The sequence below is a fragment of the Acanthopagrus latus genome, chromosome 2 (assembly GCF_904848185.1).
Source record: "Acanthopagrus latus isolate v.2019 chromosome 2, fAcaLat1.1, whole genome shotgun sequence".
Classification (NCBI taxonomy): domain Eukaryota; kingdom Metazoa; phylum Chordata; class Actinopteri; order Spariformes; family Sparidae; genus Acanthopagrus; species Acanthopagrus latus.
In genome coordinates, this window is record NC_051040.1 from 24,234,474 (window position 1) to 24,247,242 (window position 12,769).

General features: G+C 43.5%; 1 protein-coding gene across 4 annotated transcripts in view; it reads left to right on the forward strand.

Moving 5' to 3' along the window:
- LOC119010882 (limbic system associated membrane protein) overlaps positions 1-12,769 on the forward strand; it is a 446,072-nt gene that overhangs the window by 421,618 nt on the left and 11,685 nt on the right. For 3 of the 4 annotated variants that reach the window (XM_037083477.1, XM_037083451.1, XM_037083469.1), the window contains 2 exons: positions 5,845-5,973; positions 6,983-7,103. In XM_037083477.1, coding sequence (XP_036939372.1) covers positions 5,845-5,973; positions 6,983-7,103 — 250 coding nt within the window. The remainder of the gene's footprint in view (positions 1-5,844; positions 5,974-6,982; positions 7,104-12,769) is intronic. The other variant, XM_037083460.1, reaches the window with a different exon arrangement.

The window sequence follows — 12,769 nt, forward strand, 5'->3', positions numbered from 1 at the left end:
TCTTCTCCGATAATCACGTTTTAGTTCCACTCTAAAATTAGATATGTGGCCCATAAAACGGGACACCTCTTGAAAAAAAATATCACAAGCACAAAATTGGGACAGCTTATGACACTCAGCATTTTCATTACATAATTATAGCTGCATCCAGGAGATGACACGCAGTCGAGCGTTTGTATTCCAGAGAAAGATGGATTTCAGTTCACACTGTATCCTTGTCAGGGGTGTGTGTTTTATTTGCTGAGACTCCACAGTTCAGCGGTGTCAAAGAAACTTTCTGCGACCACAAGTTTTCTACTCCAGTGCTCGTCTCTCTCTCTCTCTCTGAGTATAAAATAGACAATGCGTTTTGCCGCCTATTCACTCCGGGCTCCTCATTGCGAATTCTATTGTTGGAGCAGCTCAAGGCTACTGACACTTGCATGCCCCCCACTCCAAGTGGAAAGCTATAGAAAAAAAGACTTCTAACAAGGAAATCTAATAAAAAAAGACATGCAACAAATGCAGTGCTGTTTGGCAGGAATTCAAACTCTGACCTGCATATTTTGTTTAGCACTGCCATAAAGAGCCTTGGGCAACTGCAGAGCTTAGAAGGCAGGAACATATGTATGTATGTCTGTCTGTCTGTCTATCTATCTATCTATCTATCTATCTATCTATCTATCTATCTATCTATCTATCTATCTATCTATCTATCTATCTATCTATCTATCTGCCAATCAATTTATTGTTTTTTCTTCAAGATTGCTGCATTGAATGCAACATTTTATAGATTACAAGGACTGGATTGAATTTACACTCCACACTCAGTATTGTCTTAAGAAGCCAGTTTACAGCATATTGGCTAGTGTTGATTTCACCACTTATAATGACAATTGTTGCCATAAAACGCACCCATCTAACCAATTGCAGTGTTTGTTTAGTATAACTTCCTCGTAGAAGACCCCTGTATGTATCATGCACTAGTTTACATACAGCTCAGACTCTCACACTAGCAGTTAGATGCTAGAGGGCTGCTGGGTAGATACCAAAGACACTAACAAAAGCAACACAATGCATAAAATAGGCACTGGTGTAGCTTATCTACTGTTAATTATGGACAAAAAGAAAGAAAAAAAAACAGAAGTAAACCGGTTTACACATTTCACATCTGTTTGCATTGCAAATCAACCGCCAGTTGTCGTCCCAGAAATGACTGTTGCTGTTAGCGCAACAGTGATGTAGCTAATTACTGTTAATTGACTGACTCCAAAGCACAGTCGAAAGTTTGTGCAAAACCTGATGAGTCATATTATCCCAGCATGTGACAACACAAGAAGCTTGAGGAGCATTGACACTGATTGACATGAGTCAGTCAGGTACACACCAGCTTGTGGAGGCCATGCCAGCTCCAGGGAAGCTGTCATCAAAGCAAAAGGAGGACATACCACTGAAATTTATGGGCCATTTTTTGAGGACTCAGCTTTTTAATCAAACTGTTAAGTTGATATTATCATTTGTGCTAAAAGTTCTTCATTAGAAAAAAATGCAGAATTGAATCATTTTTACGAGTGCTTTGTACTTAGCTGTTATCAGTGAGCAGAGTGACTCTTTCAAATGTCATGGTTTTATCTGAACATTATTTGGTAATGACAAGTTTTCCACTTAGCTAATATTCTACCTTCGATCTGGCTTTGGCTAATATGTAACCATGCTGCACGGATGAATCCTAATGACATGGGTGACCCCCTGACTTTTCATGTAGCGCCATCACCAAATCAAAATTCTGAGACCAAATAGGCCCACCCACATTATGAAGGATATTAGCCCTCCGCTTCTGCTTTGTGTCTGGTGGTAAACAGGAAATGGACGCATATCGCCACGCTAAATTTGACGGCACACGTCATGCCTGCTGAAAATCCGCTTGGTGTTGTCATTGTGGGCAAGTTAGCTTGCTGATATCAAGGCCGTGTGGGAGGAACATAGCAAAAGGCAGGCGCGTCAGAACAAGACGTCCACTACCTGTCCTCCACTTCATTTGATCAACTGTTTCCCTCTCTGTCATCCACCTTGTTCATCGTGTGAGATGTGAGGGTAAAGTGCAACGCTGGGATTCACGCGTCTTCCCTAATGTGTGCACACGGCCACAGCTCTTAGCGACCCCCCTAAGGCCGTTGTGGAAATGTGTCTCCGCCCAAACACTCGCCACAGAGACGTCACAGCATACTGTACACACACTGTGATTAATTCCCTCGCGACGAGATTAACCCATCTATCTTCATTACGCCTCATTAAACAGATAACATGTGAAGCACACAGGCAGCGGTATTCCCTCGTGGGCGCGGACAAAGACGCGTGAAACGTGGTATTAAAAATTAATTGTTTCTTCAGACAATACCCCGCGCCCCATTCATCCGTCATGATTGAGTCGCCGTCCTCACACACCAGGTGAAGATTACCGACAGTTAATTGCTGCGCTTAAAAAGAAGCTGGTCGAGCCGCCTCGTCTCGTCTCTCATTTACATTCGCTCCTCTTCCTTCACTTCTTTGATCCCAGCAGTCACCTGGTTTTCTCTCTCTCTCTCTTTATCCAGCACTGAAGCAAGGCACTGAAGAAGAGATTGAGCTTCAATAGAATTTCCATGGCAACAGATTTTCAATCATGCCTCTCCAATCACGTTACTCTGGCAATTCGTCCAGGGAGAGCTGAATATGATCTGGTTTAGACTTTGATCATGATCCCACTGATCTTTCAATCAATGCGAAATAACACTATCAGCTGACCTCCATCTCAATCATGCACTTGCTTTGGATCATTTTGTTTTTCTCTGTCTGCCTCAAACACCAAGACCAGAGTCATGCTCCTTTTTTGCTCTCTGTTTTTCGTAGATGTTTGCCATCCGAGCCTCAGGCATGTACAAAAGTCTGACCGGCGTTTTGGGGGTGTTGTTACCTGGCGTTTTTGTGGGCGTCGTGGCATGAAATGGCACAGCATTTGTGTGTGTTCAGCAAAGCAGAGCTGCTGTTATTCAACTAACCTCGCACATAACAGTCCCTGTAGTTGCCGGTTCATTTCTCAGGCCACGGTGCTTCGTCCTCACGGAGCCAGCAGCCCCCCGGCTCGTGAGCTTGAACTCTCCAACAGTTGTGACTGCTGACATTTACTTTTGTCACAAACAGTGCATTTTTCCCCATTCACCCCAGAGACCTCCTCTGTGCAATTTATTTCCAGTGCCAAGATTCCATCACTGCTTATTTTTTTTTGTTGTAGTTATTACATTTGCCAGGTCCCAGGAGACCCGCTTCCTTGTTCGGTGCAGATAATTGTATCTTTTTAAAAGATGTATGCAGACAACAAGCAGATGATGATTCCTTATTAAGTATCCAATAATTGTCTTTTCCATCGGGTTGAAATGTATGCAGACTAGACATTCAAGTCAAACGTAGATGTTGGGCGCCTCAGTATGATGTGCGAACATGGCCTGCTGTCACATCCTGCAGCATTAATTATCACATCAAATGACTTCTGGTGTCATGCCGCTTCACCCAGACGAATCAGTTGATTCCTGAAATAAAGATATTTAAAGGTCTTCACACCGACGCTGTTTTCAGATGTGATGAAAGATGAAGTGCAACTAACAGGGTGGCAAATCAAAACCTTTGCCGTTTCATTCTCCTGACCCACCAACAGATATTTAATATGACATACCACCTTTCCTAATGAGACACTGAGACGCAGTGTTATTTATACAGCTAATTAGTCGTATTGCTCATTAAACAATTAGTCGGATATCTGTCTGGTAGTCTCTGTGTGTTTTCTCGCACTCTGTTCAGGTGGTTTGCCTGACATCTTGCAGATATTATTCATCTTCAGACGAACAGCTAATAAAAGTCTGCTTAACAACTGCTTGAATATTAAACGCACTTTCAATTGAAGAGTCAATCCAAGCCATTTGGGTTTTCCTACACGACCTAACTGTGAATTCGAATCCCCTCTGTTGTGGTTTATGAGCGTGGGTGCAGGCTGTAGTTCAAATTGCCATCCTATTTATTAAGCCCTCCATCAGAAGCAAGTCTCAGCTGTGTCACTATGCCATGTGAAACCCCCCTCCACCCACACCTTACTGATGTTGATTGTTGCAGCTTTCAAAAACCCCGAGCACACCCTCTTCACGTGGAAACTGGCCAGGTGTGCAGGGGTGAAAAAGAAAGTGTTGGAGCATCCCTTTTTTTTTTTTTTTTTTTGCTTTTTTTTCATTTTTCACTCTTTTTGTTCACTGTTCCTGCATCACCAAGAATGCCTTCACATCTTACCTCCCCCCCTTTCTACCACAGCAGGCTTTTCACCTCACCTTCGACTGTGGTGGCTCACAGAAACTTTAAACAATCATCTTCATGGATGAACAGTTTCAATTTATTTCTTTTCATTTAAACAAATGTTTTTTGAGCATACTGACGTCTTCAAAGATCTGTATCTGATATCGGTATCGTATTCCCTTTAGCACCTAATTATATGCTAGTTTAGAAACAGCATGTCCCTGAAAGATTTGAGTGAATCTTGATTCTTAATCGGTTTGGCCGTTTTGCTTCCTCCGTAATAAAGTGCTTTCGTGTCTTCTGCGCTAATGGCGGTCTTGCCAAGCTGGCGTGGGTGGTCAAATAATAGCAACGCTCTCACGGGAGGCCAGAATTACTCATGTATCGTGACGATACTGTTAAATTCTATTTTTTATTGTCCATTTCAATTGTAAAAGAAAATCCAGTAAAGATAAAATATTAGAAGTTAAAGTAATTGTAGGAGGAGGGGGAGGGGTGCCACAATGACACGCTACAAAACATCCAAAGCTGCCTGTGAACCTGTTTGCAATAGAACTTAGTGTATATAGAATATGTAAACAGCGTGATGATGGAAAATGTGACCAAACCAACTATTTCTTTATCTTAAGGAGTGGCCTTAAGTCTTGTCACCACTGTGAGGCAACCTGGGAGACTGCAGGAAGTCACTGTGCCTGGCCAAGAAATAGTCCAGCAAACAAATCCCCACACTCCCAAAACCCAGCCTAGTCTCTCGCCAAAGCCTTTAATACACCCACCATCTACTGAGGACCAGAGGGGGGCGATACTGAGCGGGGCAGAGGATGAACGTCGTATACAGATCAAGAAATTGAGCGTATAGAGCAGGTCGGGGTGGATGTATGGGTCCAACAGAGGATTTAAAGTGGGGAGACGCTTTGAGACCCGTATGAAGTCAGTAGTCAATGCTGATTGTTTAAAGGAAGTAGCTAATCTTAAGCCCAACCATTTCTTGCTAAACCTAAGCCTATGTGAGACGTTTTGGTGCCTTTATTTTGAAATTTGAACCTGAAGTTGAACATGTTAACGTCCTGGGTGCAACAAGACGTGACACCGCCATAGTTCCGGGGGTTCTATTACACACTACACACAAGCCTTTATTTTATGTAATTATTTTTTCACTTGTGCACAAAGCCGGGCGAGCTGTTTCCCCCTGTTTCCAGTCTTAATGCTAAGCTAAGCTAACCAGCTGGTATCAATCATCTCATCTGGCTCTCAACAAGGAAGCCAACAAGTGAATGTTTAAAAATGTTGATTTGCAATGTGGTGATGTTCAAGATGATCATCTAGCAAAAAAATGTATTCAATTCCTCTTCCATTCAAACTGATGGCCAGTAGATTATTCTGGTTTAGAGTTGCTGCAACTGTTATTGTCACTCTAGAACAGAGATCCAGAATTAACTATTTACCTTTTTCCTCTTCTCTTTTGTCCCTCTCTTTGTTCCTCTCCTTTACGTCTGCCTCAATCACTCCTTCTCCTCTCTGTCACTCCTTCTATCTATCTCTCTGCAGCAGACCCGTTGGACGGAGAAGAGTACCTGGACATTATAGGCATCATGCGAAACCAAGCGGGTCGTTACGAATGCAAAGCCAGCAATGATGTCAAGTCTGATGTCAAATACGTCAACGTGGTTGTCAACTGTGAGTAAACGGCACACCGCAGCGCTCGCCGTGTTCCAAGCTCGACGCTCATCAGTGTTCTCGACACGTTCCATATCAGCTGTCCCCACAGAAGCATACTAACGTCAAGATTAGAGTTAAGGGTAGAGACACGTTGGACCTAGTGTGACAGACGGTGATGGCTAGAACACACGTGTTTTGGAGTGCACTTCATTCTCCCGGAGATGAATCCAGGTAGAGAGAGCGATCCCCATCTTTGATTGCGACTGTCATTTCCATGGTACTTCTCACAGACCGCATCGCCATTTAAGAGGCACTTAGCATTTCAAAACAAGATCACCTCATTACATCTTATCAGGGGTCCTTGTTGGATCTGAGGATTGTAATGCATGCATTGGCAGCTCAGGACTGATGAAAAGCTCATGAGACATCACAAACCCGTTCCGCCCCAGAGGAGTTATGGAATTCTCTTTGATCCAAACAAATCATGTATGGCCGTTTGCCCACACCGCACTTTAGCCAAGTCTGAGTGCCTGAATTAAATGATAAATATTTCTATATTAAGCCACTTCTTAGTGTTTAATCCTAAATGGAAAATGGGCATTTATCCACATCGGACATATTTCTGGCCACTGTGGTGTTTGTAGAAATCATTAGGCGTGCGTTATGAAAGTTAATAAACTTGATGAATTTGAAGTTTCAACACTGATTATTTTCTCCAGCCAGAAGTAATCCATCATACGCCGCTTCTCAAGGCTCGAAGGCCGTAGACTAGAATACTATTTGTGCATGACTGAATGAAGAAGAAACGCTCAATGCCTCGAGCTTATTCAAGCTATTTATTGGTTTGTTTATTCGCCCGCTTGCTTTTATCTGTGAGATTCAGTGCACAGTATTTGGCATCATATCAAAGGGGTTTTTCCTCTGTCCCAGGCTTGTATCAATGACTATATTTAGATATACTTAACAAAATTAAATTGGTTTCGGTTATTGCTGACGCAACTAACGTCAACATTATGTGACTCCGCAGATCCTCCAACAATAAAGAAGACCCAGAGTTCAGAGACTCAAGTGGGCCGCATGGGGACACTGCAGTGTGACGCCACCGCTGTGCCCACACCAGAGTTTGAGTGGTACAGAGACGACAAAAGGTAAACACAAGACACACTGACACAACAGCATCCACCATCTCGCCTGTACAGAGCGCCATAGAGTAGCGAAGCCCCAAATGGAGGTGACAAAACTTTCTGACACTGTAGAGTTGAAAAGTTGATTCTGCACTTGGACACCTCGGGATCAAATAGTTACGAGAAACAGATGGAAACGCTTGGCAGTTATCAGTTAGAGATCAAATATAACCACCACCCTGCTCCAAGATGATGTTGCAAATTCAGTGTGTGCATTTTCCTATGCTGTAGCCTGAGCACTGACTGAGAATGTGAGCTGAAATAAACCAGTTGTGGCCAACAAGCCATTAGATAGAGCACTAGCCATTAGCCCTTCATCACAAACACGTATATCAGCTGTAAGGCTGACCCAGTGAGGCAGGCATCCTGAAGCTCTGAAGCCTCTTTATTACTAATGATAGTCTGCAATGTTCACAGTTTGGTGAGGTTTATGCACCAAAACTAGTTGGTTAGGTTTAGGAGAAGACTGCGGGTTAAAATGAGTACATTACTGTCAGATGTTAAGTTACATTATGTATGTGATGTGAGTTAAGTATGTAGTAAGTACCAGCTTTTCTACTCCTGATCGAGCCAAGCTGTGCTCAGAGATGGACCCTCTCTGATGTGGGGCCAAAGTGTGCCCGCCATGACAGCAAACAGGCTACCTTGATGTTTTGTGGTCACTGCAAACCCACGTCGACCATCCGCCTCCCCGCCAAACAACTATGTTGTTGGTTGGGAGGACTCTCTGTGCTCAGCTTCCAGTACTTCTGTGACCTTTCATCTCTTTAGTTTTCCTTCCTGCAAATGGCGGTTTGTACCTGAGACGCCTGCTTTATTTTGTTGTTTCATCATGTTCGCGTTCAGCTGTTTCAGGAGTCATAAGTAAGGAAGTTACTGCTGGTTAAAAGCAACTCAATAGGTGGGGACTTTCATTGTGAAGAAGAGGAAGAGTATTTACGTTGACCACTATTCAAGGCAAGCACGTGATCAGCTGCAGGATACAGTTACACATTCGGTGGTGGGAGCTCGCCACCTAACATTAAGTGTGTGAATATGGGTTGCCTGCTTATGCAGTTTATATTGGTGGGGTCTGTATTGAATCATAGATTGATCTGATTGCACTGATTATTAGGTACAGCTCTAGAGTGGTGCTGGTGACAGACGCGTGATGACAGGCGGCAGAAAGAACTTTGAGCTGACTTGACCTGACTCGCTTTGAGGCATGGAGCAAACTTGTTTTGTGTCGCTGTCATTACAAACAGACTGATGAGGCAAAGTAATTAGATTTGCATTGGATTCACTTAGGCATGACCGTGACAGCTGTAAAGAGGCTCGACTGTTCTCCCGTTATGAACATAATTAACGGCCAATTAATGAATAGAATTTCTTCCGAAAGTAAAAGTCGTGTCAACGATGCTCGCTTTGCGAGTGTTTGGTGAGCGCTGCGTTAGCTCGTCGTCTGTGAGCTGTCGTCAAACAAAACGGCTGCATGGCTGCTCGAGGTCCGGCCTGTGATCTGTCAGCGAGCGGCTCCTTTTAGAAATTGCGCGGGTCAGAAACTTTCTACATACTTTCTCCTTAGTCATTTTCCCATCATCTCCTGAGTGTGGCAGCAGCTTCATCACTTCATCCCTGTGCCAGACAAGCCCCGTATCATTTCACTCGGTGGTTATGCTGGATCTCTTTGATCCCCTTTGTCAAATCTGCCCTCACACTCGTCCCGACGTGGCATCCCAGTGTTAATTTGATGACATCACGTGTGCACTTTGATAATGACTAATCACCCACTTAATCACTCGCGAGGCTGCTATGCCATCGTGAATTGAGCGTGTCTGTGCGAGACAACAGAGGATTCTGTGATATCCTTTGTGAGAAGAGAAAAGGGAGAAGAGATCAAGTGTTCTCCTGGATACAATCTACATACTGTAGTCACTTTTCTCCTCGCGCAGGCAGTTCTACTGAAATGGAAATCAGGCTTCCACTGTCCCCTGTGAAATCGCAGAAAGCGTGACCAGACACAGATGTTCATTGGAAAGCTATCACTTAAAGTGTCATATGCATGTATCCGGAAAACACTTGACGAGGATCTAAGTGTAATAACATTCAAAGGCAACGGCGGGCTCTCCATTTCAACACTTGTCGTCTAATAACCTGAGAGAGTCCCTCCACTGCAGCAAACTCACCACATGAGTCAGTTTGGGAATGGAGGAGCTTGAAGGGAAACAGTGAATGATGAGAAAATTGCACATGCAGAGCGTCATGATCTGCCCCCCAAACTCCCGCAGTAAAAGTTCACTGAAGATCGGGGGGGGGGGGGGGGGGGGGGTGCTGTGGGAGTGTCACAAGTGTTATCAGGAATATGGTCTCTGAAGTAATAGGCCTATCACGCCAGGGCTTGAAAAGAAAGATTTATGGTGGTTGAAATGTTTTGCATTATCTGTTGTTTCCAACCTCCATCTATCTCAGTTGTTTAGTCCCCTGGAGGATTTTGGCGATGAGCCCGTTCTCCCTATGTGCCACTGGAAAGTGCTTTTGCACTTTCTCCTTGGATGACAATGTTAATGCACCATAATAATATCATTTATCCTCACTTGGTTAGTTAATTTTACAGTCCCCACCCCTGAGAATCAGCGCTAATGCTCCGTGGCCCTGTTGTGTCTTATTCGCCCGGACCTCATCAACACCTGAAATCTGCATTTAAATCATGGAGAACACGCGCTAATCACAGTTGCTGTCAAGCTTTCGATTCTTACACAGCGCACACACAGCCTATAGTGCCAGATTTATTACTCAAAATTCTTATTTCGCTCTTTTTGTTGTTGTTGTTGCTGTTGTAAATGGGCTCTTTGTTTCAGCCATTTGCAGGGTGAATGAGAACTTTTGCCGGTAGGTTTCATCAGCTGTAACCAGTTAGATAACTCCATGAGTTGTTTCAAAGTGAGAACCTTGTGAAGGGTTGTTAAACGCGCACTTGATGGCTACATGCATGACGAACTCGGAACCCTTCAGTTGCCGTCTCTTTAGCTTTTCCACTGCAGCCAGTGAGTATCCAGGTAACAGATCACTTTTCGTCATGTACAGTATGCTGTTTTTTGGGAGCTATTGGACCTTTTCAGTCTTGTAGGTATGAGGCTGTGCTGGTCATTGTTTACAGTCCATTTTCTGAACCCATCAGCTATGGTCCTAATGATGATTGAACACATAAATATAGAGCTAATAAAAGCTAATAAATAGCTAAATCGTTGTCGTGTGGTTTCCCACACATAGCCAAAGCCCACTCATACCTGTCAATACCGGGCGCACTACAGACTACAAATGGAAACCCGAACACTTCCAGTACCAACATCTTGCCCCTTGTTGATAGAGATTACTTGCATGATGTTGTGCTAAAGTTGCTTGTCAAGGTCCAGAAGTTAGAGATGTTCGGTACGAGGTTCATGCATGAACAGACTACACCGAATCACTGGCTGAATCAGAAATTTTGTGGCCTTGGATTTTTGCTGTTTTCTTTTTCCTCCAACCTCCAACTCTTTGAAATGCTGAGTATTGATCTTGGGACAGCCTCGCGCCCACTGACTGAACATGTGGAGAATTCCAAGGTTCGACAGACCTGTCGTGCCTATGATGGCTGTCAAAGTGTTTAGCCATCGTGCGATCACTATTCAGAGGAGGGGTTTGGAGTTCATTGTTGTGAAGCTAAATCTGTAGTGTAGTAGTAGTAGTAGTCTGGACCACTGGCATGGTTTGATTATTTGACTCTATTTTAATTCTCATTACCTGTGTGATTGTAACAGGATCAGACCTCGACTCCTGCACCCCTTGTTCAAGCAGAATGAACCAGGGTGGAGGAGGACAGTGGGTTCACAAATGTATGGATTTAGATAGCTGCCTCATCATTTCAGCCTCAGACACAAACAGGGTTTTGTTCTACATTTAGAAGCTACAGTTAATTTGGTTTAATCCCTTCCTTGTATTTTGACAAACAAACTGAGCTGTCATGTTTCAGATTCTAATTACTGATACTCTTCAGACACAGGGTTCGTCTTAGAAAAGTCTCAGCATATTGACAGTTGTTTCCCTTAATCCCCCATTACATTTTCAATATTCCTCTTCATCCAGACTTGTTCGTTTTGACAACTTTTCCTTCTTAATTCTCGGTGAGTTGTTTTACCCTAAACAAAACCACCGCACGCTCCGCTCTCTTGGAATAGGACCGAGAAGCGTATTTTTGGAACAGTTACCGAGTGCCAAGTTTCAAACACATCGCACTCACCTGCCCAAACAGACAAAAGTGAGGGAAAAAAAAAAAAAAAACTCCATTTCGCACAAGTGGGTAAACACAAACCGAGCCGCGGAGCTCGCTCCTCCCTCCTCCCCGCGACTGAAACTTACCTCAGCTCGTGCGTATCCCGTCCCGTCAGTCGATGCGCGGACCACCTCGGCTGATGAAATGTGACTCAATGAATGAATCATCCGGCATCTGTGGTTCTCGCCAGGATCTGAGAGTCTCCATGGAGCTTAGAGACCCAATCAGCCTCCTTAGAAACAGGTGCGTCATGGTGTTAAAGCAGCTGGCGGTAGCTTGTAACTGATAACTATCACTACCCGGCTGCCATGTGCCTGCTTCCCTCCCGGCTATTTTTTGTCTCTTCTCACCAGGCTGTCCATGATGGAACTTGACGAAAACTGTACATTTGCCTTACCATTTAGTCTTGCCTTTGCAAACAACTCCTAAACCATAGAGGAGGAGGAGAAGCTAACTTAAAACTTTAAGCTCAAGCCGCCTGCCTTCATTATCAGTTAACTTACGTTAAATAGTTAAAATGTGATGATAATAATTAATAATTAGTTCAAAGTCTTCCTTGAAGTCTTCTTTTTGATTAATAAGCTAACTGATCTTCAGAAAAAAAAAAAAACATTCTCCATATCCTGAGGGCATTAAGTTAAATCAACAGCAGCTGAATCACACTTAAAGACGTGACAATAGGATTTGATTTTCTGTCCAATTCCTGTAATGTTTTCTGACTTTGAAGAATCATTTCCTCATTTACCACACAGAACTGCTGCAGCTGCTCCTGTAGGAGCTGCTCTGTTCCAGGGTTGATATTTAGTTGATACAAAGAAACCTGGATCTTTCAAGATTATAAATCATGTAAAAACTGGCCAGAACTTTAGTCTGAAATATTCCAAAAATAAACAACAACCGTTGGCTCGGAATCACTCTTTGTACCTGAAGAGGTGATAGTCACCGCAGTTTCAGCTGTGAAATAGGAGAGACAGCGAGACAGAGAGAAAGCGCACTACTTAGTTTAATAAATAACAAAATGAACATGTTTTTACACATATTTCCCTCACAATTCACTAAACAAACACCTGTCCAGCATTTGAAATCAAGCTCCTCTCTTTTACCAAACTTTATTCTAACTTGGCAGAAAATAAACAAAAGTCACTGTCACTGTCACTGACACTCACAGTGTCGTAGCTTTGTCATTCCACAGTCACCTCTGGTTTGGTCCAATTCACAAAGTAAGATGAAGATATAAGTCAAATATTCTTGCTTTATGGGCTATTTTTGCCCACTGCTGATGCCGAGTTCTCTCTGGCTCCTCTGCCCCTGAACGCCTCCTGTCTTCTCCTCCCTGGAGTCA